The sequence below is a fragment of the Salvelinus fontinalis genome, chromosome 40, assembly GCF_029448725.1.
Source record: "Salvelinus fontinalis isolate EN_2023a chromosome 40, ASM2944872v1, whole genome shotgun sequence".
NCBI classification, from domain to species: Eukaryota; Metazoa; Chordata; class Actinopteri; order Salmoniformes; family Salmonidae; genus Salvelinus; species Salvelinus fontinalis.
The window spans coordinates 3,031,911-3,058,444 of NC_074704.1; the positions used below are offsets into that span (position 1 = coordinate 3,031,911).

General features: G+C 42.1%; 2 protein-coding genes and 6 non-coding genes across 8 annotated transcripts; 6 read left to right on the forward strand and 2 right to left on the reverse strand.

Annotated features, from left to right (window-relative positions):
• Window positions 1-670: 670 nt before the first annotated feature.
• gpank1 (G patch domain and ankyrin repeats 1) lies at window positions 671-9,576 on the reverse strand. The gene is made up of 5 exons (XM_055906920.1): window positions 9,492-9,576; window positions 8,752-9,064; window positions 8,240-8,374; window positions 6,369-6,652; window positions 671-4,126 (listed from the first exon to the last, which is right to left on the reverse strand). Exons 2-5 carry the CDS (start codon window positions 8,983-8,985, stop codon window positions 3,631-3,633), a joined length of 1,149 nt encoding a protein of 382 aa, XP_055762895.1. The 5' UTR covers window positions 8,986-9,064; window positions 9,492-9,576; the 3' UTR covers window positions 671-3,630.
• Window positions 9,577-12,445: 2,869 nt separating this feature from the next.
• LOC129839628 (gastrula zinc finger protein XlCGF26.1-like) lies at window positions 12,446-22,018 on the reverse strand. Its single transcript, XM_055907154.1, has 2 exons — window positions 21,412-22,018; window positions 12,446-15,413 (listed from the first exon to the last, which is right to left on the reverse strand). Exons 1-2 carry the CDS (start codon window positions 21,782-21,784, stop codon window positions 14,197-14,199), a joined length of 1,590 nt encoding a protein of 529 aa, XP_055763129.1. The 5' UTR covers window positions 21,785-22,018; the 3' UTR covers window positions 12,446-14,196.
• A 2,183-nt stretch (window positions 22,019-24,201) lies between these two features.
• trnal-aag (transfer RNA leucine (anticodon AAG)) lies at window positions 24,202-24,283 on the forward strand. The gene has a single exon. It is a non-coding gene; the product is annotated as a tRNA-Leu (tRNA).
• A 277-nt stretch (window positions 24,284-24,560) lies between these two features.
• Window positions 24,561-24,642, forward strand: trnal-aag (transfer RNA leucine (anticodon AAG)). Its single transcript has one exon. It is a non-coding gene; the product is annotated as a tRNA-Leu (tRNA).
• Window positions 24,643-24,978: 336 nt separating this feature from the next.
• On the forward strand, window positions 24,979-25,060 carry trnal-aag (transfer RNA leucine (anticodon AAG)). Its single transcript has one exon. It is a non-coding gene; the product is annotated as a tRNA-Leu (tRNA).
• Window positions 25,061-25,396: 336 nt separating this feature from the next.
• On the forward strand, window positions 25,397-25,478 carry trnal-aag (transfer RNA leucine (anticodon AAG)). The gene has a single exon. It is a non-coding gene; the product is annotated as a tRNA-Leu (tRNA).
• A 330-nt stretch (window positions 25,479-25,808) lies between these two features.
• trnal-aag (transfer RNA leucine (anticodon AAG)) lies at window positions 25,809-25,890 on the forward strand. The gene has a single exon. It is a non-coding gene; the product is annotated as a tRNA-Leu (tRNA).
• Window positions 25,891-26,216: 326 nt separating this feature from the next.
• On the forward strand, window positions 26,217-26,298 carry trnal-aag (transfer RNA leucine (anticodon AAG)). Its single transcript has one exon. It is a non-coding gene; the product is annotated as a tRNA-Leu (tRNA).
• The last annotated feature ends 236 nt before the right edge of the window (window positions 26,299-26,534 follow it).

Genomic DNA, 26,534 nt, shown 5'->3' on the forward strand with positions numbered 1-26,534 from the left:
TTCCTCTAAAATCGCACTAAACGGATATAAATTGCTATAAAACGGTTCAAATTAACTACATTATGATGTTTTTAACACCTAAAACGAGTAAAAACATGACCGGAGAAATATTGCTGGTTAGAAAACGATTTGGAACGAGGCAGGTCCGATGCCCTTCACGCTTCAGGCGCACGACGAGAAAGGGCGGTCTCTATACATTTTGGTCTTTTATACTGGCTGTGAATATCCCATCGATTCCATTGAAAGCGTGATGACGTACAGACACCCAGAGGAAGACGTAGGCAGTGTCGGTTTCTTCATAGCATTCACTGTCGCCTTAAAAACAGACCCCAGATCAGAGGTAAAAAAAATTGAAATCTGAACCCTGTCATGAAAAGTGCTGTAGAAATTGTTCTGTACAACTCAGAGACAAAATTTCAACTTCTATAGAAACTAGAAGGTGTTTTCTATCCAATAATAACAATAATATGCATATTGTACGATCAAGAATTTAGCACGAGGCAGTTTAATTTGGAGACACAAATATGCTAATGCGGAACAGCACCCCCTATAGTTCCAAGAGGTTAAGGGTAACCATGGTTACAGATCCCAACAACATACTGCATATAGAATACCCTCCTTGATGAGAAAAGCCCACGAGCTAATTAAACTCGGCAAAAGAAACATCCTCTCACTGTCAACTGCGTTTTATTTTCAGCAAACTTGAAATATTTGTATGAACGTAAGATTCAACAACTGAAACATAAACTGAACAAATTCCACAGACATGTGACTAACAGAAATTGAATAATGTGTCCCTGAACAAAGAAGGAGTCAAAATCAAAAGTAACAGTCAGTATCTGCTGTGGCCACCAGCTACATTAAGTACTGCAGTGCATCGCCTCCTCATGGACTGCACCAGATTTGCCAGTTCTAGTTGTGAGATGTTACCCCACTCTTCCACCAAGGCACCAGCAAGTTCCCGGAAATTTCTAGGGGGGGATTGGCCCTAGCCCTCACCCTCCGATCCAACAGGTCCCAGACGTGCTCGATGAGATTATTGAGATCCGGGCTCTTCGCTGGCCATGGCAGAACACTGACATTCCTGTCTTGCAGGAAATCACACACAACGAGCAGTATGGCTGGTGGCATCGTCATGCTGGAGGGTCATGTCAGGATGACCCTGCATGAAGGGTACCACATGAGGGAGGAGGATGTCTTCCCTGTAACGCACAGCGTTGAGATTGCCTGCAATGACAGCAAGGTCAGTCCGATGATGCTGTGACACACCGCTCCAGACCATGATGAACCCTCCACCTCCTAATTGATCCCGCTCCAGAGTACAGGCCTCGGTTTAACGCTCATTCCTTCGAGGATAAATGTGAATCCGACCACCACCCCTGGGTGAGACAAAAGCACAACTCGTCAGTGAAGAGCACTTTTTGCCAGTCCTGTCTGGTGATGTCTGGTGAGGACCTTCCTTACAACAGGCCTACAAGCCCTCAGTCCAGCCTCTCTCAGCCTATTGCGGACAGTCTGAGCACTGATAGAGGGATTGTGCGTTCCTGGTGTAACTCTGGCAGTTGTTGTCCTGTCCTGTACCTGTCCCGCAGGTGTGATGTTCGGATGTACCGATCCTGTGCAGGTGTTGTTACATGTGGTCTGCCACTGCGAGGACGATCAGCTGTCCGTCCTGTCTCTTGATAATGAAGTAACACTTCATTATCAAGCCCCAATGTAACTCCTCAGTAGAGTAACACTTCATTATCAAGCCCCAGTGTAACTCCTCAGTAGAGTAACACTTCATTATCAAGCCCCAGTGTAACTCCTCAGTAGAGTAACACTTCATTATCAAGCCCCAGTGTAACTGCTCAGTAGAGTAACACTTCATTATCAAGCCCCCAGTAGAGTAACACTTCATTATCAAGCCCCGGTGGAGATCCTCAGTAGAGTAACTCTTCATTATCAAGCCCCCAGTAGAGTAACACTTCATTATCAAGCCCCGGTGGAGATCCTCAGTAGAGTAACACTTCATTATCAAGCCCCAGTGTTTCTCCTCAGTAGAGTAACACTTCATTATCAAGCCCCCAGTAGAGTAACACTTCATTATCAAGCCCCGGTGGAGATCCTCAGTAGAGTAACACTTCATTATCAAGCCATAAATGGGCCCTTGGCCCTGTGGAGAAACAGGTAGGGCGGAGAAAATACCCCATAATGACAGAGCAAAAACTGGTTTTCAGAAATGCTTGCAAATTTATTACAAATAAAAAACTGAAATACCTTATTTACAGAAGTATTCAGACCCTTTGAGTGCGAGCGAGAGCGCACAGAGTGTACACTACAGAGAGAGCAGAGTGTACACTACAGAGAGAGAGAGAGAGCAGAGTGTACACTACAGAGAGCGAGAGAGAGCAGAGTGTACACTACAGAGAGAGAGAGAGAGAGAGCAGAGTGTACACTACAGAGAGAGAGAGAGAGAGAGCAGAGTGTACACTACAGAGAGAGAGAGAGAGAGAGAGAGAGAGAGAGAGAGAGAGAGAGAGAGAGCAGAGTGTACACTACAGAGAGAGAGAGAGAGAGAGAGCAGTGTACACTACAGAGAGAGAGAGAGAGAGAGAGAGAGAGAGAGAGAGAGAGAGAGAGAGCAGAGTGTACACTACAGAGAGAGAGAGAGCAGAGTGTACACTACAGAGAGAGAGAGAGAGAGAGCAGAGTGTACACTACAGAGAAAGAGAGAGAGAGAGAGAGCAGTGTACACTACAGAGAGAGAGAGAGAGAGAGAGAGAGAGAGAGAGAGCAGAGTGTACACTACAGAGAGAGAGAGAGCAGAGTGTACACTACAGAGAGAGAGAGAGAGAGAGCAGAGTGTACACTACAGAGAGAGAGAGAGAGAGAGAGCAGAGTGTACACTACAGAGAGAGAGAGAGAGAGAGAGAGAGAGCAGAGTGTACACTACAGAGAGAGAGAGAGAGAGAGAGAGCAGAGTGTACACTACAGAGAGAGAGAGAGAGAGAGAGCAGAATGTACACTACAGAGAGAGAGAGAGACAGAGAGAGAGAGTGTACACTACAGAGAGAGAGAGAGAGCAGAGTGTACACTACAGAGAGAGAGAGAGAGCAGAGTGTACACTACAGAGAGAGAGAGAGAGAGAGAGAGAGAGCAGAGTGTACACTACAGAGAGAGAGAGAGAGAGAGAGAGAGAGAGAGAGAGAGAGCAGAGTGTACACTACAGAGAGAGAGAGAGAGAGAGAGAGAGAGCAGAGTGTACACTACAGAGAGAGAGAGAGAGAGAGAGAGAGAGAGAGAGAGAGAGCAGAGTGTACACTACAGAGAGAGAGAGAGAGAGAGAGAGAGAGAGAGCAGAGTGTACACTACAGAGAGAGAGAGAGAGAGAGAGAGAGCGCAGAGTGTACACTACAGAGAGACAGAGAGAGAGAGAGAGAGAGAGAGAGAGAGAGAGAGAGAGAGAGAGAGAGAGAGAGAGAGCAGAGTGTACACTACAGAGAGAGCGAGAGAGCAGAGTGTACACTACAGAGACAGAGAGAGAGAGAGAGAGAGAGAGAGAGAGCGCAGAGTGTACACTACAGAGAGCAGAGTGTACACTAGAGAGAAACTGACTACAACAGGTGTCCCTGGGTCAGCGTTTAGAGGTCAGGGGTCAAAGGTGTTAAAGGAAGAGCGGAAGTCCCTCTCCCAGTTCCTGTCCTTCTCCTCCCTCCTGCTCTCCTCCTTCATCCCCCTCCTCCCCCTCTCCCCCCGACCCTCCTTCCCCGTCCGTCTGACTGCCTGCGGGTCTTTAGGTTGGAAGTGTGTGACCTTGGGTCGGGGTGTGGGTCCATACCCCAGGCCTCTACTGTCCCTCTTCAGGACGGTCCGGACCGGCTGTTTGTGACCCTCCCCCTCGGGCCCCAGCCCCCCCCCAGGGGTCCATCCGGAGCGCAGCATCATCTGGTAGGCGGGGGTGGAGGGGGGGAGGCAGTAGTGGGGAGGGGGGGCAGGGCGGGAGAGAGAGAACAGGTGGAGAGTGGAGGAGAGGTGCGTCTCTGGAGGAGAGGAGTAGTGGACACTGCAGACTGGACACCATTGGGTCTGATTCTGGGTGGACTGGTTCTGATGGGTCTGGACTGCTGCTACCGCTGGGGGAGAACTGGGAGGGGGGGGGGGGGGGCAGAGAGAGAGGGATGGGGGGAGAGGAGCAACAAGGGAGGAGAAAAATGAGTATCTCCTTGACAACAAGCCTTCAATCTCAGTTGTTATTTCTACACGAGGACAGAGGAGAGCCTGGTCCTGGAGAACCTCAGATACTGCAGTATGGTGTTCCAACTAGGCACCACACCTGACCACCTGACCAGGTCAGGGATTGTCTATATTCACCACACCTGACCAACTGACCAGGTCAGGGATTGTCTATATTCACCACACCTGACCACCTGATCAGGTCAGGGATTGTCTATATTCACCACACCTGACCACCTGATCAGGTCAGGGATTGTCTATATTCACCACACCTGACCACCTGACTAGGTCAGGGATTGTCTATATTCACCACACCTGACCAACTGATCAGGTCAGGGATTGTCTATATTCACCACACCTGACCACCTGATCAGGTCAGGGATTGTCTATATTCACCACACCTGACCACCTGACTAGGTCAGGGATTGTCTATATTCACCACACCTGACCAACTGATCAGGTCAGGGATTGTCTATATTCACCACACCTGACCACCTGATCAGGTCAGGGATTGTCTATATTCACCACACCTGACCACCTGACCAGGTCAGGGATTGTCTATATTCACCACACCTGACCACCTGACCAGGTCAGGGATTGTCTATATTCACCACACCTGACCACCTGACCAGGTCAGGGATTGTCTATATTCACCACACCTGACCACCTGACCAGGTCAGGGATTGTCTATATTCACCACACCTGACCACCTGATCAGGTCAGGGATTGTCTATATTCACCTGGTCTTCCAGGTGGGTTAAATTATTAACATGAAGTGACTGCGTCAGTCTAGTACGGTCGACCACATGACAGTACGGTCGCTGGCTGTCTGTGTTCGCTAACCTGTGGTCAGTCAGTCAGTCAGTCAGTCAGTCAGTCAGTCAGTCCGTCAGTCACTAACCTGTAGTCAGTCAGTCCGTCAGTCACTAACCTGTTGTCAGTCAGTCACTAACCTGTGGTCAGTCAGTCAGTCAGTCCGCCAGTCACTAACCTGTAGTCAGTCAGTCCGTCAGTCACTAACCTGTTGTCAGTCAGTCACTAACCTGTGGTCAGTCAGTCAGTCACTAACCTGTGGTCAGTCAGTCAGTCACTAACCTGTGGTCAGTCAGTCAGTCACTAACCTGTGGTCCTGGTGTTCAGTCACTAACCTGTGGTCCTGATGGTCAGTCACTAACCTGTGGTCCTGGTGGTCAGTCACTAACCTGTGGTCCTGATGGTCAGTCACTAACCTGTGGTCCTGGTGGTCAGTCACTAACCTGTGGTCCTGGTGGTCAGTCACTAACCTGTGGTCCTGATGGTCAGTCACTAACCTGTGGTCCTGGTGGTCAGTCACTAACCTGTGGTCCTGATGGTCAGTCACTAACCTGTGGTCCTGATGGTCAGTCACTAACCTGTGGTCCTGGTGGTCAGTCACTAACCTGTGGTCAGTCACTAACCTGTGGTCCTAGTGTTCAGTCACTAACCTGTGGTCCTAGTGGTCAGTCACTAACCTGTGGTCCTGATGGTCAGTCACTAACCTGTGGTCCTGGTGGTCAGTCACTAACCTGTGGTCAGTCAGTCAGTCACTAACCTGTGGTCCTGATGGTCAGTCACTAACCTGTGGTCCTGGTGGTCAGTCACTAACCTGTGGTCAGTCAGTCAGTCACTAACCTGTGGTCCTGGTGGTCAGTCACTAACCTGTGGTCAGTCAGTCAGTCACTAACCTGTGGTCAGTCACTAACCTGTGGTCCTGATGGTCAGTCACTAACCTGTGGTCCTGGTGGTCAGTCACTAACCTGTGGTCCTGGTGGTCAGTCACTAACCTGTGGTCCTGGTGGTCAGTCACTAACCTGTGGTCCTAGTGGTCAGTCACTAACCTGTGGTCCTGATGGTCAGTCACTAACCTGTGGTCCTGATGGTCAGTCACTAACCTGTGGTCCTGATGGTCAGTCACTAACCTGTGGTCCTGATGGTCAGTCACTAACCTGTGGTCCTGGTGGTCAGTCACTAACCTGTGGTCCTGATGGTCAGTCACTAACCTGTGGTCCTGATGGTCAGTCACTAACCTGTGGTCCTGATGGTCAGTCACTAACCTGTGGTCCTGGTGGTCAGTCACTAACCTGTGGTCCTGGTGGTCAGTCATTAACCTGTGGTCCTGGTGGTCAGTCACTAACCTGTGGTCCTGATGGTCCTGCGTCTCTCTCCTGTAATGGTTGTGTTGCCCCCTCTGTCTCCCATGCCGGTCACCCGTCTCATGGTCACAGTCCTGCGGAGACCCGTAGTGGTCCAGTTCCTCTAGGACCCCGCTATGCCCCGCCATCCGCGCCAGCTCCCTGGCGTCCCGGCCCTGCGTGTCGACCACGCCCACCCACGCCGCCCCCTGCCGGAGGAGGAGCCTAACGACACCCCGCTGCCCTGCCGCCGCTGCACACATCACACCTGTCCACCACCAGCTGTCCTGGAGAGAGAGTCAGGGAGAGAAAGAGAAAGAGAGAAAGAGAGAAAGAGAGAAAGAGAGAAAGAGAGAAAGAGAGAAAGAGAGAAAGAGAGAGAGAGAGAGAGAGAGAGGAAGAGAGAGAGAGAGAAAGAGAGAAAGAGAGAAAGAGAGAAAGAGAGAGAGAGAGAGAGAGAGAGGTTGGTTCGAGGGCAACAGGAAGGAGGTTGGTTCAAGGTCAACGGGAAGGAGGTTGGTCCGAGGGCAACAGGAAGGAGGTTGGTTCGAGGGCAACAGGAAGGAGGTTGGTTCGAGGGCAACAGGAAGGAGGCTGGTTCGAGGGCAACAGGAAGGAGGCTGGTTCGAGGGCAACAGGAAGGAGGTTTGTTGGTGGCATGTTAGCATTTTAAAGGGGAAACAGGACTGAAGGCAAAAAGTTTGCGGTAGAATGTTCCAAATACATTTTTTAAATCCTTGAAACCGTTAAATACTTTCACTTGACCTACTCCACCAAACAATGAACACATCTTAAGAGTTCTGAAAATGTTGTCATAGAGCTTTTAAATTGAACCTGGCTGGAGGACAAACCTGTCCTATTTCTATAGAGGAAGCCTAGCTTGATCTTTACTTTCAGAACCTATTAAAAATCATAAAATGTGTTTTCTTTTGCATTTAAAACAAGTTTCAGCTTTTAAATTGAACCTGTCTCTCAAATAGATGCATTTAAAACAATGCATTTGATTATTATTGAAATTGAAAACAAACCGTGAATCCAGTACTTGTACTACTGGCATCCTTATGTAGTGAGTTTGGCTCCTCATGAGGAAGTCCTGCCTGGGACTTGTAAAATAAATCAGGGTCACCCTCGGGCCAAAGAGGGACATTCCTCTTGTTCAAATGGTCAGAACACTGAGGTGATTTGATTAAACTGGCCCAGGTTGAACCGGGCTATGGTCTAATGGTCAGAACACTGAGGTGATTTGATTAAACTGGCCCAGGTTGAACCGGGCTATGGTCTAATGGTCAGAACACTGAGGTGATTTGATTAAACTGGCCCAGGTTGAACCGGGCTATGGTCTGTCGCGTGACTGGTTGAAACCGGTGAGGGAAGTGTGCCCTGCTCATTTATAAGACACTTAGGAGGCTGCTGAGGAGAAACCGGCTCATAATAATGGCCGGAACGGAGCAAATGGAATGGCATTCAACCCATGGAAACCATGTGTTTTATGTATTTTCTAACATTCCACTGATTCAGCCTTTACCACAAGCCCGTTCTCCCTAATTAAGGAGCCACCAACTTCCTGAGGTAAGAATACTCCATTTTCAGGCAGATAAACATTTTTTATCAAAAGCCCCACTCTAGCATGTGAAAACACAGCATCCTACTCATTAGTCTAGTCTACATGCATTACCTAGGTCACTTTTGTTTTGAGCCATCTTCTCCGTGGGCTTTGAACGGGGCACCTGGCTCACGCCCGGGAAGCAGCCCGGCGATAAAAACGGAAATCACTTTTCCCTCCGCCAAGCCGGTCTACCCGGTCTAGTAATCCAATCCCCTATTTGGTTTCTCCCCGGCGGGAGACCCAGGTTCAGACCCCTCCTGTTACCTACCTGGAAGTTGACATCCACCCCCCGGGACAGCAGGCCTCTCACCCCAGACAGGTCACCTTCCTGGGCACAACGCAGCAGTCTCAGCCCCTCCAGCTCCGTGGTAGTACTGGTGGTGCTAGCCTGCTGCCTGCTAGCCTGTGGGAAAGAGTACTTTAGTTACATTTTGGTCAATCAGCAGATGCTTGACTGATGCATCTGGAGTGTGCAAAGCTGTCAGAGGCAAAGAGTGGCTACTTTGAATAAACTCAAATATAAAATATATTTTGATTAGTTTAACACTTTTTTGGTTACTACATGATTCCATGTGTCTTATTTCATAGTGTTGATGTATTCAATAGTATTCTACAATGTAGAAAATAGTACAAATTAAGAAAAACCCTGGAATGAGAAGGTGTCAACTTTTGACTGGTGCTGTGTACATATACTGAGGAAATACTTTATTTTTTTAAATCATACATGTCATGATCATAGATGATGTAGCTACTAGGCTATATTTGTTGTGTTTGTGGTACCTGGACGTGCTGCCCTGCTCTTCCCCTCCCCTCTCTCCCCCTGCGGTTCTCTCTCCCCCTCTGCTCCATTCCTCGTCTCTCTCCTGCACCTCCCTCTTCTATGACGCTTTGATAGAAGCGCCGTGCCTCCTCTCCTCCGAGGGTGCTGGGTTGAGGTCCGGTGGCTGCGCCTGCGTTCCCCGACCACAGCAGCTCTTCCTCTCGGGCCGGGGTGAAGTAGCTTAGCGAGCTCATGGCTGGGCCGGTTGAGCGGCGGCGCTGGAATAGCTAGCTGACCGCTAGACAGGCTAGGCGACAGTACCGTTACAGTCACCTAAAACACAGTTGACCAGTCGAATAGTGATTAGATTTGAGTAAACGAGGTAACTGACGTTCGTTAAGGTTATTTTCTTCATACAGCTAGTTAACTACAGTGGCTAACTCAATGACTAGTCTAATTCCTCCATAATAGTGTTACTTTTAGTTAGTAGCTAAGTGTAGTTAGCTAGCCTCAGCCAAATATATTGTCTGTGCCTCAACGCTCGGTCGTAAAGGCTAATAGGTAGCTAACGTTAGCTAGCTGGCTGTGACTTAACAAACATAATTAACTATGGGCAGCTAGCACACTGAATTTAACGTAAGTACCTAGATATTTAACAAATAGTTTATATATTTATCAAAAAGTTATACATATATATATATAAAATCGAGAGTTCTCAAATGTAAAGAAAAAAATGCTAGCAAAATAGCTAGTTCCCTACCTGAGGTAAAGTAGCGTGCCTCCATTTTTGTTGTTGTTGGTTTGCGGCGTCATGTCCACTATTTTCTACGTCACGTAAATAGCCCACACATCGCATTCTGCTGACTGGAGTTGGTAACGCAGCAAATCATTTTAGGACACCATTTTACATTCATTCAGTCAAACAAAAATAAGCACATAGGTCTATAGCGGGTCTTCATGGTATAACAGTAGATATGAAATATTGGTGTTCCACATTGTATTGATATTCAGACCAAAATATGTTGCATTAATCAAATCCTTTTTTATACTGAACAAAAATATAAATGCAACATGCAAAAATGTCAAAGATTTTACTGAGTTACAGTTCATGTAAGGAACTCAGTCAAATTGAAATAAATTCATTAGGCCCTAATCTATGGATTTCAGAGAATCAGAATGAGTTTTTCCCCACAAAAAGGATTTATTATTGACAGAAATAGTCCTCAATTTCATCAGCTGTCCGGGTGGCTGGTCTCAGACGATACCGCAGGTGAAGAAGCTGTATGTGGAGGTCCTGGGTTGGCGTGGTTACACGTGGTCTACGGGTGTGAGGCCGGTTGGATGTACTGACAAATTCTCTAAAACGACATCGGAGGAGGTTAATGGCAGAGAAATGAATATTAAATTCTCTGGCAACAGCTCTGGTGGACATTCCTGCAGTCATCATGCCAATTGCACGCTCCGTCAAAGGTTGACACATCTGTGACATTGTGTTGTGTGACCAAACTACACATTATAGAGTGGCCTTTTATTGTTCCCAGCACAAGGTGCACCTGTGTAATGACCATGCTGTTTAATCAGCATCTTGACATGCCACACCTGTCAGGTGGATGGATTATTTTAGCAAAATAGAAATAATCACTAACATGGATGTAAACAAATTTGTGCACAACATTATAGAGAAATAAAGCTTTTTTGTGCGTATGGAACATTTCAGGGATCTTTTATTTCAGCTCATGAAACATGGGACCAACACTTTACATGTTGCGTTTATATTTGTGTTCAGTACACAATCAGCGCCTGTGTTTTCTCTGACATGGTGGAATGACATTGATGGAAACATTCATGAGGTTGTGAATGTTTTTCATGTCAACAACTTATCAATGTTATCCTCACTGAGAGCGTTGTATTTGGTACAAATCATTCCTTAAGTACAAGACCTCAGCTGAATCTGGTAATAAAGGATGTGGCTGTTGAGCTAGTAGCTAGACGAAAACATTAAACTAGGCACAAACTGGTTGAATCAATGTCGTTTCAACGTAATTTGTCAACACATTGTGACATTGGAATCTACGTGGAAAATACATTGGATTTCCAAAAAGTCATCAACGTAAAACGATTGTTTTGACACTGAAATTTCAACCATAGTATTGTCATCATGGTAACCAACGTTTAACAGACAAGCCTTGTATAAAATACAGTGCCTTTTGAAATATTTTTTTCTTCACATGTTGTTGCATAAGTATTAAGCAAGCCTAAATTAGTTCAGGAGTGTAAGTTCCAGAGTGGTGCAGTGGTCTGAGGCACTGCATCTCAGTGTGAGATGCTTCACTACAGTCTCTGGTTCAAATCCGGACTGCATCACATCCGGCTGTGATCGGGAGTCCCATAGGGCGGCGCACAGTTGTCCGGGTTTGGCTAGGGTAGGCCGTCATTGTAAATAAGAATATGTTTGTAACTGATTTACCTAGTTACATTTAAAAAAATCGATAGAAATGAGGCTTAACAAATCACATGGACTCACTCTGTGTGAAATAATTGGGGTTGACATGATCTTTGACTAATCCTTCCTCTGTCCCATACATACAACCTTTTACCAAACTTTTTTTTTGAATGTACTCAGAGGACCGTTATTAGCGTGTTTATTTAACCACTCCTATATCAATGGTAGATGATCAGACACCCAACAAGAAGGTCTGATTTCTTTATTCATTTTCATTGTGTGTAGATTGATGAGAGGAGGGGGGGGTGGGGGGGTGGGGGGACATTTTTGAATAAGGCTGTAATGTAACAAAATGTGGAAAAAGTCAAAGGGTCTGAGTACTTTCTGAATGCACTGTACTTCCTTTGAATTATATAATAATTTAGTAACATCCAAATCATACAATGAAAGACAAGAGGTGTTATACTTGTATTCACACAATCAACACTCATAATCTAAACAAAATACCTATTTTACCTTTTTAAATCTGATTTTAGACATGATTATATCTCTGGATGAAAACACCACAGTAGCTCTCTGGATGTAACACCACAGTAGCTCTCTGGATGAAACCACCACAGTAGCTCTCTGGATGTAAACACCACAGTAGCTCTCTGGATGAAAACACCACAGTAGCTCTCTGGATGTAAACACCACAGTAGCTCTCTGGGTGAAAACACCATAGTAGCTCTCTGGATGTAAACACCACAGTAGCTCTCTGGGTGAAAACACCACAGTAGCTCTCTGGATGTAAACACCACAGTAGCTCTCTGGATGTAAACACCACAGTAGCTCTCTGGGTGAAAACACCACAGTAGCTCTCGGGATGAAAACACCACAGTAGCTCTCTGGATGTAAACACCACAGTAGCTCTCTGGATGAAAACACCATAGTAGCTCTCGGGATGAAAACACCATAGTAGCTCTCTGGATGTAAACACCACAGTAGCTCTCTGGATGTAAACACCACAGTAGCTCTCTGGATGAAAACACCATAGTAGCTCTCTCTGTCTTAGAATAAGGTCATATTTTAACACAACATTCCTCAAGTGTCATTTGTCATGAAATGTCCTCTAGGATCGCTGAGATTAGAATTTGTACTTATTTATTTCATAATTATAATTATTTTAAAAAATTATCAGATATTATGCATTTTACCACCATTTCCACAAAGTTCTAATGACCATAACAGTTATAAACTAATCCATTTCTAATACATATATATATATATATATATTTTTTTTTTTTTAAATTGCTCTTGTAATGTAAAGGTCTGAGTTAAGTAACACTGAAAATAAACATGTTTAAAATTAAATCAGACTTTTTCCCCAACATGTCCACAGACACTGTGTTTGTACATAATAAATATTATAGTATAATGTAAACTTCAACTAATATACAATTTTTATGATTTATGGACAAACTACAGCAAAATACTTTGGGTTTTATTTGAAATAAAATCGTTTTTTCTAAAGTAAAACAGTATAAAATGACCCAAGAATTTAATCCGGATGCATTTCTTAGATTTAGGGTTGAAAATGTACAAAATTCAGGCGAAAATAAATTGTATTGAAAATAAATCAAATCAAATCAAATCAAATTTTATTAGTCACATACACATGGTTAGCAGATGGTAATGCGAGTGTAGCGAAATGCTTGTGCTTCTAGTTCCGACAATGCAGTAATAACAACACGTAATCTAACCTAACAATTCCACAACTACTACCTTATACACGCAAGTGTAAAGGGATAAAGAATATGTACATAAAGATATATGAATGAGTGATGGTACAGAACGGCATAGGCAAGATGCAGTAGATGGTATAGAGTACGGTATATACATATGAGATGAGTACTGTAGGGTATGTAAACATAAAGTGGCATAGTTTAAAGTGGCTAGTGGTACATGTATTACATAAAGATGGCAAGATGCAGTAGATGATATAGAGTACAGTATATACATATACATATGAGATGGGTAATGTAGGGTATGTAAACATTATATTAGGTGGCATTGTTTAAAGTGGCTAGTGGTACATTTTTACATAATTTCCATCAATTCCCATTTTTAAAGTGGCTGGAGTTGAGTCAGTATGTTGGCAGCGGCCGCTAAATGTTAGTGGTGGCTGTTTAACAGTCTGATGGCCTTGAGATAGAAGATGTTTTTCAGTCTCTCGGTCCCTGCTTTGATGCACCTGTACTGACCTCGCCTTCTGGATGATAGCGGGGTGAACAGGCAGTGGCTTGGGTGGTTGTTGTCCTTGATGATCTTTATGGCCTTCCTGTGACATCGGGTGGTGTAGGTGTCCTGGAGGGCAGGTAGTTTGCCCCCGGTGATGCGTTCTGCAGACCTCACTACCCTCTGGAGAGCCTTACGGTTGTGGGCGGAGCAGTTGCCGTACCAGGCGGTGATACAGCCCGACAGGATGCTCTCGATTGTGCATCTGTAGAAGTTTGTGAGTGCTTTTGGTGACAAGCCGAATTTCTTCAGCCTCCTGAAGACACTTTGCCTAAACTTAGACCTCAGAATGATAGTTGATTTTTGCAGATGCATCATGGTTTTGTAACTACGTTTTCTACAGACGTGTTTAAAACTGGTTTCATGAGAATCACCCATATAAACAATTTGATTTCATGTGACATAAACAAAAACACAAATTCTCAGTCAAAAACATCAGACATCAGAACAGAGCTCCTCAATTCTCTCGTGTCAGTTCAGTTTGGTTCTGATCAACACCCTGTTTTATTTATTTTTTTTGTAAATATTTATATAGTCGCCGGCATTATTAAAACTCTCTCTGGGCAAGAAAAGTTATCTGGTGTGTATTCCCCTGATCGGGAAAATGTATTTGCACAGTGAGAGCAGTGGTATGTCGTCTTTCATGCTTATTCAGATGCCTTAACCAGTCAAATCTATTTCCCAACTGGGAACAGTGAAAAGTCTTATCCTGTCCTGTGTGTCCTCTCGTGACTATTCAGGGCCCCTAACTTAGTAAAACTCTTTCCACACAGGAAGCAGAGGTGAGGCTTCTCTCCTGTGTGTGTGTTCTCCTATGTTTTTTCAGATACCCAAAGTGGGTAAAACTCTTTCCACACAGGGAGCATTGGTAGGGTTTTTCCCGGGTGTGTGTCCTCTCATGCTCTTTTAGGTTCCCTGACCGGGTAAAACTTTTTCCACACTGGGAACATTGGAAAGGCTTTTCTTGTGTGTGTGTCCTCTCATGCTCTTTTAGATTCTCTAACCGGGTAAAATTCTTTCCACACTGGGAACATTTGAAAGGTTTTTCTCCTGTGTGTGTCCTCACATGCCTATTCAGGTCCCCTAACTGGGTAAAACTTTTTCCACACTGGGAGCAGAGGTGAGGCTTCTCTCCTGTGTGTGTTGTCACATGTTTTTTCAGATACCCTAATTGGGTAAAACTCTTTCCACACAGGGAGCATGGGTAGGGCTTTTCTCTCGTGTGTGTCCTCTCATGCTCTTTTAGGTTCCCTAACCGGGTGAAATTCTTTCCACACTGGGAACATTGGAAAGGCTTTTCTCCTGTGTGTGTCCTCTCATGCCTATTCAGGTCCCCTAACTGTGTAAAACTCTTTCCACACTGGGAGCAGAGGTGAGGCTTCTCTCCTGTGTGTGCTTTCTCATGGTTTTTCAGATGCGCTAAGTAGGTAAAACTTTTTCCACACTGGGAGCAGTGGAAAGGCTTCTGTCCTGTGTGTATTTTCTCATGATCTTTTAGGTTCCCTAACTGAGTAAAACACTTTCCACATTGAGAGCATTGGAAAGGCTTTTCTCCTGTGTGTATTCGCTCATGATCTTTTAGACTCCCTAACTGGGTAAAACGCTTTTCACACTGAGAGCATTGGAAAGGCTTTTCTCCTGTGTGTATTCTCTCATGCTCTTTAAGGCTCCCTAACAACCTAAAACTCTTTCCACATTGGGAACAGTGGTAAGGCTTCTCTCCTGTGTGTATTTTCTTATGTCTTTTCAGGCTCGCTAACTGAATAAAATTCTTTCCACACTGGGAACATTGGAAAGGCTCTTCTCCCGTGTGTGTCCTCTCATGCTTTTTTAGGTTCCGTAACTTAGTAAAACTCTTCCCACAGCTGAAGCAGCGGCGTCGTCTCGCTCGTTTGGACGTCTGTGGGTCTGGTTCCTCCGAGGGACTCTTGCTGCTGTCAGAGTGAGAGTCTGGTCTCTCTCCTGCCAAAGACAAGAGTATTTAGTTCAACAGAATATTTAGTTCAACAGAGAGACCTGAATGAAACCTCCACATACATTTTACTTTGACATCTTAGTCGTTTAGAAGACACTCTTATCCAGAGTGAATCCATCAACAGATGATGATGATGTGCCTAGAATGACAGCGAATCACAGCGAAGCTCCGAGAACCCACATTGTTATTCTCTTTCTTCTTCAACTTCCCCATTGAAATCCTTCATAAATCCACTCTACAAAGGGGCCTATGAACTTGAAATATTTTAGGGTCGTCAAATCCATTACCACGATGAACCATGTTAAGTTTGGCATTGATATGTTAAAAAAAGGAAAGAAACTATTAACCATTTACTTCTTATTTAACGCTAATGATTTAAAATAAATCATTAAACAAATCTACTTCTCATAAACTAAGTCAGATTCCCTCCAAATTTGGTCTTTGGACTCATAACATCAGTCATTAAAGGATTTGAGAAGAAATTGGTTGCTGCATTTAAATATGGCCGCACTGTAGCTATAGATGCACGTTACCACATATGCTAATGCTAATTAATGCTAATGCTAAACATTTTTGAAAAAATCTTCTCATGAACCAGCTATGGATGCACGTTACCACATATGCTAATTCTAATGAATGCTAAAAAAAATTGAAAAATCTTCTCATGAACCAGCTATAGATGCACGTTACCACATATGCTAATGCTAATGAATGCTAATGCTAAAGAAATATGAAACATCTTCTCATGAACCAGCTATAGATGCACGTTACCACATGTGCTAATGCTAATTAATGCTAATGCTAAACATTTTTGAAAAAATCTTCTCATGAACCAACTATGGATGCACGTTACCACATATGCTAATGCTAATGAATGCTAAAAAAACTTGAAAAATCTTCTCATGAACCAGCTATAGATGCACGTTACCACATATGCTAATGCTAATGAATGCTAATGCTAAAGAAATATGAAACATCTTCTCATGAACCAGCTATAGATGCACGTTACCACATGTGCTAATGCTAATTAATGCTAATGCTAAACATTTTTGAAAAAATCTTCTCATGAACCAGCTATGGATGCACGTTACCACATATGCTAATGCTAATGAATGCTAAAAAAAATTGAAAAATCTTCTCATGAACCAGCTATAGATGCACGTTACCACATATGCTAATGCTAATGAATGCTAATGCTAAAGAAATATGAAACATCTTCTCATGAACCAGCTATAGATGCACGTTACCACATATGCTAATGCTAATTAATGCTAATGCTAAACATTTTTGAAAAAATCTTCTCATGAACCAGCTATGGATGCACGTTACCACATATGCTAATGCTAATTAATGATAATGCTAAAAAATACTTGAAAAATCTTTTCATGAACCATAAGTCAGATTGACTCCAGATTTGGTATATATACTCAATTAATTAGCCTCTAATGAATTTGAGAATGATTAGCTGTTGCATTCGAAGTCGGCCACGCTACACTAGATGGCTCATATCACAATAATATCACATATCACATAATCACATATTGTTTCCCTATTATGGGGGCTGAACGTAGTGAAAAGTGGATCATTTATTCAGGACAATTAGAAACCGGAAGTCCTGTCTGCTTGTGCAGTCAGCATATCACAGCTGTGAGAGTGTATTGACGTATTTTGGAACGCTAATGTGCATTTAAAAGGGACTTGTGGTCATGTGGCGGAGCAATTCCCGTACCAGGCTGTGATGCAGCCAGGTCAGGACGCTTCGACGGTACAACAGTAGCATTTTGGAGAGGACCCGGGGGAATGCCGAATTTTCTTCATCCTTAAGAATCAGAGGCGCTGTTGTGCCCTCTTAATAAAGACTGGTGGTGTGAGGTTGGCTATGCGGTTGGAGGCAACAACAGATCTTGACTTTTCTTGCCCAGAGATAGTTTTATTATTTGCAAGTGGAGGAATAATTCCGGTGACTGTATTTACCCCCAAAAAACTAAACAAAAACAGGGTGCTGATCAAAGACAAACTGACATTAATAAAAATAAGTAGAGCTCTATGAAAAAAAAAAATATTAAATATGTGATTTGTTTCAGGAAACTAGGCATATGTCGATCGTCACTACTTCACAGGAGAGGCTTTTTAACGTAAACATATATATTTTTTAATCAAAATGTGTTTTTAGGCAGAAATGCCTTCTGGAACATGTGAACTTTCACCTGCCTTAATAACAAACTTGTATGCCACCTGTAAATACTAATAATATTGTTAAAATTACGATCCTAGTTGGTTTAGCCAATGTAAAAAGTCATGAACCTTCCCGCTAGCCACGATTGGCTGAGATAATTGATGGGCTGGACATGCCGAGAGATGAGTTCTGATTGGTCTGCCATCTAGCACGCTTCTGTCTATAACATGAGCTGCTCAGTATGTGTAGGTAATCACTTTTTTAAGCTGCTTTTTTTTAATTTTTTTATTACCCGAGTTTTAAAATCAGTGGAATGCCCGGTGGAAGCAGATAATCATAGCAAAGAAGATGGAGAAAATTCAGACATTTGATTGTGAATGCGGAGGGAGTCAAAAAGAGAACACAGAAGGCCTCCGGATTACAACTTCAAACTAAGGACAAACCATCTGTTACAGAGAGGGAGAAGCCTTCATCCATGTATATGGGTAAGAGAGTCTAGCTAGCTACATTTTCAGATATTATACAATTCTAATTTTGTCTGAAAGTCGTTTTCATTTCTAGTTAAAGCACACTGTTAGCTAGCTAGCTGAAGCTAGCTGGCTCGCTAGCTAACGTTACGTGTATGATCTGTGTAGAAATATTATTAGAATCTCAGAGCCGCTAGCTAAGATTGAACCTAGGTGGTTCACTTTAGTTACCTGTAGATTCATGCAGGGTATCGAAGTTATGAGTTGGGATTATGGTTCACAATCTAAAACAAATGACTCCACTATGCAAGTAACCATTTCACTGTAGCAATTACACATTCTGTATCCTGTGCATGTGACAAATAAATGTTTCTTTTATTTGATATAGTGTGTGTTTACCAGAGACAGAACAACAACATGACCTGCACCAAAATCAAATAAGGATATAACGTTAGGCCAACAAGACAGTGTCCAAGTTCTAAAATTCTCCAGTAGAATACCCTGCTTTTATTTCGTCATACTCACAATCATATGCTATTTACTGTAATTAGCTCGCCATTAACTTGTAAATAACTTGCAAATAATGATCTTGTTGCAAGCTTATTTTCCTGTAATAATTATTACAAATGAGCTAAAGTTAAGACATTGTCAGCTATATGATATAGTCATTATTTGAACTGGCTAGCCAGCTAACTTATTGTTAGATAGCCGGCTAACTTATTGTTAGATAGCCGGCTAACTTATTGTTAGATAGCCAGCTAACTTATTGTTAGATAGCCGGCTAATTTATTGTTAGATAGCCGGTTAACTTATTGTTAGATAGCCAGTTAACTTATTGTTAGATAGCCAGATAACTTATTGTTAGATAGCCGGCTAATGTATTGTTAGATAGCCGGTTAACTTATTGTTAGATTGCCAGCTAACTTATTGTTAGATAGCCAGCTAACTTATTGTTAGATGGCCGGTTAACTTATTGTTAGATAGCCGGCTAACTTATTGTTAGATAGCCGGCTAACTTATTGTTAGATAGCCGGCTAACTTATTGTTAGATAGCCGGCTAACTTATTGTTAGATAGCCGGTTAACTTATTGTTAGATAGCCGGCTAACTTATTGTTAGATAGCCGGCTAACTTATTGTTAGATATCCGGCTAACTTATTGTTAGGTAGCCGGCTAACTTATTGTTAGGTAGCCGGCTAACTTATTGTTAGGTAGCCGGCTAACTTATTGTTAGATAGCCTGCTAACTTATTGCTGGATAGCCAGCTAACTTATTGTTAGATAGCCAGCTAACTTATTGTTAGATAGCCAGTTAACTTATTGTTAGATAGCCAGTTAACTTATTGTTAGATAGCCGGCTAACTTATTGTTAGATAGCCACCTAACTTATTGTTAGATAGCCACCTAACTTATTGTTAGATAGCCACCTAACTTATTATTAGATAGCCAGCTAACTTATTGTTAGATAGCCGGTTAACTTATTGTTAGATAGCCGGCTAACTTATTGTTAGATAGCCGGCTAACTTATTGTTAGATAGCCGGTTAACTTATTGTTAGATAGCCGGCTAACTTATTGTTAGATAGCCAGCTAACTTATTGTTAGATAGCCGGTTAACTTATTGTTAGATAGCCGGCTAACTTATTGTTAGATAGCCAGTTAACTTATTGTTAGATAGCCGGCTAACTTATTGTTAGATAGCCGGCTAACTTATTGTTAGATATCCGGCTAACTTATTGTTAGGTAGCCGGCTAACTTATTGTTAGGTAGCCGGCTAACTTATTGTTAGGTAGCCGGCTAACTTATTGTTAGATAGCCTGCTAACTTATTGCTGGATAGCCAGCTAACTTATTGTTAGATAGCCAGCTAACTTATTGTTAGATAGCCAGTTAACTTATTGTTAGATAGCCAGTTAACTTATTGTTAGATAGCCGGCTAACTTATTGTTAGATAGCCACCTAACTTATTGTTAGATAGCCACCTAACTTATTGTTAGATAGCCACCTAACTTATTATTAGATAGCCAGCTAACTTATTGTTAGATAGCCGGTTAACTTATTGTTAGATAGCCGGCTAACTTATTGTTAGATAGCCGGCTAATGTATTGTTAGATAGCCGGCTAACTTATTGTTAGATAGCCAGCTAACTTATTGTTAGATAGCCGGCTAACTTATTGTTAGATAGCCGGCTAACTTATTGTTAGATAGCCGGCTAACTTATTGTTAGATAGCCGGCTAACTTATTGTTAGATAGCCGGCTAACTTATTGTTAGATAGCCAGCTAACAAACCAGAAACAAACCAAAACGTTGTTTAGAAAGTTTGTTTTAGTCACCTGGTTTGACAGATTAGTATATTTCCAATTCGTTTTTAAACATATGGGTTTGTTGGTGTTAAAATACACCCGTTATGCTATTTTGGACCACCAGACTGATGATGTCATGCAGCCTGTCGTTTTTGTGTTTATACTTTTTTTAAACGACAACACGTTTGATGACAATAGAATGTTCATGATGTCCCTGCGACAACTGTCTACAGACATGTCGATAGACGTAGTATAAACCAGCCTTTAGTCTTGAAATCTTTGGTTGTTTACTACCCTACCATACTCACTCTGTTTAGCACATGGCCTCACATGTGAATCCTTAAAGAGATGGGTGGGGCTAAGGCTTAAGAGGGTGTGAACGATGCTGAAAGGGTGTAGACAAAGACGAGCTCTCCAGTTGGTGTACCAAAACATTCAAGGGGCCATTTTCTCAAAGTTGTTCCTCAACTGCAGTGTATGATATACCATTTTCTAGCTCCGAGTCTCAACTTTACCATGTGACCTAGAAACCCCAAACCAACGTTGGATTGATCACAGGGTAGGGACACATATTACACACCCTTTTGGTTTTCTCATAAAGAACACAATTGATATAAATATTTAAAATATGTCTATAGCTCTTCAACCACGTGACCTATCAGCCTTTATTTCAACTGTTCATTATTCCTATTATAAGTAGACAACCAAAGGGTGTGCAACTTTTCTCATAGCATTTTAGCAACATTTGTAGAATATATATATATATATACATATTTAAATGATTATATACATATATTCATATATTTAAATTATATATAATATATACTTAAATATACTTTTTTTTTAAGTACTTAAAATTCAATAGCTCCTAAACAATGTGACCGAAACACCTCAAACCAACTTCAGGGTAGGTTTTCCCATAAAGCACTTTCATGTTTTCAGATAAATACTTGAAACTTTCTATAGCTCAACCATGTGACCAAGGCAATCTTCAACAACTGAAGAGTTTGTGCCCCTGTTTCTAAGACCGTAACATTACTTACTAGTATTAATCAGATCTTCCGTATCTTCATCTTCCTCTTTCAACGTCACAGTAATCTCCCCCTCTTCCACTCCAAAAACAGCATCCTCCTCTTTCAACGTCACAGTAATCTCCCCCTCCTCCACTCCAAAAACAGCATCCTCCTCTTTCACTCTGAAAGCTTCTTCTTCTTCCACTGTAATTTCTTCCTCTTCTTTCACTATAACCTCCTCTTTCACTGTAACTTCTTCTTCTTTCACTGTAACAGTCTCACTCTCTACTTCTTTTTTTACTGTGACAACCTCCTCTTCCTTTTCCTCTTTCACGAGACCCTCTTTCTCCGTCCAGCAGACCTCCTCTTCATTAGCACCGGGGTAGTAGTTTAGTGAGTTCATGGTCGGGGATGTTAACTAGCTAGATAGTTAGCATTAGCAAACAGCCTAGTGCTACTGCTAACTTAGCAAGCCATCTACCCAACAAACAACGTAAATAGATAAGACAGAAGTATGTTCAAAACACACTGAATAATATATACCAAAACAGACTAAAGAGACGTAATGTTTTTTGCCTATGTCGGCTACGAAGCTGGCTGACTATACTTGTTATTGTTGAAGAAGCGTCCTCCTGTCCACTAGATTATACGTCACACTCTGGCAGCATCACCTGAGACTCAGAACGCCATCTGCTGACTGGAGTGGGTAAAGACGTTGAGAAAAATATTTTCAGACAAAACGTTATTATTATTTTTTTATTTAAATTGAAGTTTGATATTATGTGGAAACGTACAAAGATAAGACGGCGTTGATTGATTAGTGCAGTGAAAATGTAAATACTGCACATCTGCATAAACATTTGAAGGCAAATTCATATTAATTCCTTGAAGCAGATAATATAAAAAATAACAGCTCGGTCAATACAATAAATAGCGTAACAATAAATAGCGTAACAATAAATAGCGTAACAATAAATAGCGTAACAATAAATAGCGTAACAATGAACGTCCACTAGTGGCTAACACAATACAAAAACATGAAATAGCATTAATCAAATCCTTTTTACAGTCATCAACAGGGTTTTCTCTGACATGGTGGAAAAAATACTGCCAGGGACATTCATGAGGTGGTGAATTTTTTTCATTACATCTTATCAACGTCGTTATCAGAACAACGTCTTCAAATTGTCGAATGCAACGTTCACGTGAACGTTGGAAATATGCAAATACATGCTAAAACACGCCAATAGAATCTCACAAGTTCGTGCTTCGCTCTGCCCACCCCCTTTGTTCTGTTCCACTGTGCATCATTAGCTGCCGTTAGAAACAACAGCAATAATAAATCTTGCGTTAGTTATCAGTGGGCGCGTTCGAACGGATCACTTTTGTCAAGACATTGACTAACATCACCGTCTTCAAAGTGTGTTGCATTATGGGTATACAAATGTTTCCACAATTTCAAACATAAATAAATGAAATATCCTACTTCCTATAATATAGCTAGTGTATTATCTGGCTGTAATGTTGTGCTCCATGTTGAAGCCTACAATGTTTATTGTCTGTAACATTGTTGTCACCAAACAAATTCAACCATTGTGGATGGTATATTAACTTTAAGTGTGACTAAAATGTAATACAGTACAATATTGTAGGTTACACATGGGTTATGGCGATTTCTACACTGCCAATTACAGAGTCAAGAGGTTTATGTAGTAAAAAAAATTGAGCTCAATGTTAAACAGTAGTGGAAAAAGTACCCAATTGTCATACTTGAGTAAAAGTAAAGATACCCTAATAGAAAATGACTCAATTAAAATTGAAAGTTAACTATTAAAATACCACTTGAGTAAAAGACTAAAAGTATTTGTTTTTAAATATACTTAAGTATCAAAAGTAAATATAATTGCTCAAAAATAAATAATTTCAAATTTCTTATATAAAAAATAAAGTCAAAAAAGATGAAGGAAGGAAGATCAACATGAGATACATAAAGATTTTAAAGAAGAAAATGGAAAAAACGAGTGGTCTAAGGCGCTGGATCAAGGCTCCAGTCTCTACGGAGGTGTGGGTTCAAATCCCACCACTGCCATCTTTATTGAGTTTGTTTGCGCAAGCTATCACATGTTCTGCTTTTTCTCAGGGTTTTTACGGTCATGTAGGACCATGCAAGGGAGAAAATAACAAATGTTGTGTTGCACGGATGGGGTTGCAACTCATGCGTGCAGTCCATCGCCTTAACCAATCAGCCAACAAGTCCTGTGCTCTCGCGGTGGCAGACGCACCTCCTACCGGTGGTTGTTCACGTCAAAGCCTTGATTGGAAACAAGGAAAGTTGGACTGGGCCGTGCGTCGATCCCAGCAGTCCATTTTAACAGTGGGTACCGTGGCCGAGCTGTCCAGAGCACTGGATTTAAGGATCCAGTCTTTGCAGAGGTGTGGGTGCAAAGTCCACCGCTGCAACTTTTTCTCAACAGAAAACTGTAATGGTTCTCAACAAGGCGACCAAGGACACCGGACAAATAAAGGGAATCCAGCCTTTACGCAATTCCCACGTCTGTTATTGAAATTATCTGCTGCGTTTTTCAGATTCAATCTGCTTCAGACAGAAAAGCAGATACTAATTATAAGTGTACACGAAGGAAGAAAGAGCAACATGAGATAAATTAACATTTTAAAAAAGAAAATCAAAAACGATGAAGGAAGAGCAACATGAGATCCATAAAGTTTTTAAAGAAATAAATTAAAAAGAAGACTAAGTTACAAGGGAGTGCCGATGCTCTAGGTAACTGACGGGAAAGTGTGAATATTTTGCTAAAGCAGGGTAGTGTGGCCGAGCGGTCTAAGGCGCTGGATTAAGGCTCCAGTCTCTACGGAGGCGTGGGGTCAAATCCCACCACTGCCTTCTTTATTGAGTTTGTTTGCGCAAGGACAAATAAAGGGAATCCAGCCTTTACCCCAATTCCCATGTCTGTTATTGAAATTATCTGCTGCGTTTCTCAGATTCAATCTGCTTCAGACATAAAAGCAGAAACTAATTATAAGTGTACACGAAGGAAGGAAGAGCAACATGAGCTCCATAAAGATTTTAAAGAAAAAAAATTAAAAAGAAGACTAAGTTACAAGGGAGTGCCGATGCTCTAGGTAACTGACGGGAAAGTGTGAATATTTTGCTAAAGCAGGGTAGTGTGGCCGAGCGGTCTAAGGCGCTGGATTAAGGCTCCAGTCTCTACGGAGGCGTGGGGTCAAATCCCACCACTGCCTTCTTTATTGAGTTTGTTTGCGCAAGGACAAATAAAGGGAATCCAGCCTTTACCCCAATTCCCATGTCTGTTATTGAAATTATCTGCTGCGTTTCTCAGATTCAATCTGCTTCAGACATAAAAGCAGAAACTAATTATATGTGTACACGAAGGAAGAAAGATCAACATGAGATAAATTAACACTTTTAAAAAGAAAATCAAAAACGATGAAGGAAGAGCAACATGAGATCCATAAAAAATTTAATTAAAGAAGAAAATTAAAAGGAAGACAAAGTTACAAGGGAGAGCCGATGCTCTAGGTAACTGATGGGAAAGTGTGAATATTTTGCTAAAGCAGGGTAGTGTGGCTGAGCGGTCTAAGGCGCTGGATTAAGGCTCCAGTCTCTATGGAGGCGTGGGTTCAAATCTCACCACTGCCATCTTTATTGAGTTTGTTTGCAAAAGGACAAATAAAGGGAATCCAGCCTTTACCCCAATTCCCACGTCTGTTATTGAAATTATCTGCAGCGTTTTTCAGATACAATCTGCTTCAGACATAAAAGCAGAAACGAATTATATGTGTACACGAAGGAAGTAATAGCAACATGAGATAAATTAACACTTTTAAAAAGAAAATCAAAAATGATGAAGGAAGAGCAACATGAGATCCTTAAAAAAATGTATTTAAGAAGAAAATTAAAAAGAAGACAAAGTTACAAGGGAGAGCCGATGCTCTAGGTAACTGATGGGAAAGTGTGAATATTTTGCTAAAGCAGGGTAGTGTGGCCGAGCGGTGTAAGGCGCTGGATTAAGGCTCCAGTCTCTATGGAGGTGTGGGTTCAAATCCCTCCACTGCCATCATTATTGAGTTTGTTTTGCGCAAGGACAAATAAAGGGAATCCAGCTTTTACCCCAATTCCCACGTCTATTATTGAAATTATCTCATGCGTTTTTCAGATTCATTCTGCTTCAGACATAAAAGCAGAAACGAATTATATGTGTACACGAAAGAGGAACATGAGATAAAGTAACAGTTTTAAAAAGAAAATCAAAAACGATGAAGGAAGAGCAACATGAGATCCATAACAGTTTTAATAAAAGAAGAAAATTAAAAAGAAGACAAAGTTACAAGGGAGAGCCGATGCTCTAGGTAACTGATGGGAAAGTGTGAATATTTTGCTAAAGCAGGGTAGTGTGGCCGAGCGGTCGAAAGCGCTGGATTAAGGCTCCAGTCTCTATGGAGGCGTGGGTTCAAATCACACCACTGCCATCTTTGTTTGCACAAGGACAAATAAAGGGAATCCAGCTTTTACCCCAATTCCCACGTCTATTATTGAAATTATCACATGCGTTTTTCAGATTCATTCTGCATCAGACCTAAAAGCAGAAACGAATTATATGTGTACACAAAGGAAGAAAGAGCAACATGAGATAAATTAACACTTTTAAAAAGAAAATCAAAAACGATGAAGGAAGAGCAACATGAGATCCATAACAATTTTAATTAAAGAAGAAAATTAAAAAGAAGACAAAGTTACAAGGGAGAGCCGATGCTCTAGGTAACTGATGGGAAAGTGTGAATTTTTTCTACAGCAGGGCAGTGTGGCCGAGCGGTCGAAGGCGCTGGATTAAGGCTCCAGTCTCTACGGAGGCGTGGGTTCATATCCCACCACTGCTATCTTTATTGAGTTTGTTTGCGCAAGGACAAATAAAGGGAATCCAGCCTTTACCCCAATTCCCACGTCTGTAATTGAAATTATCTGCTGCGTTTTTCAGATTCAATCTGCTACAGACATGAAAGCAGAAACGATTTATATGTGTACACGAAGGAAGAAAGAGCAACATGAGATAAATTAACAGTTTTAAAAAGAAAATCAAAAACGGTGAAGGAAGAGCAACATGAGATCCATAAAA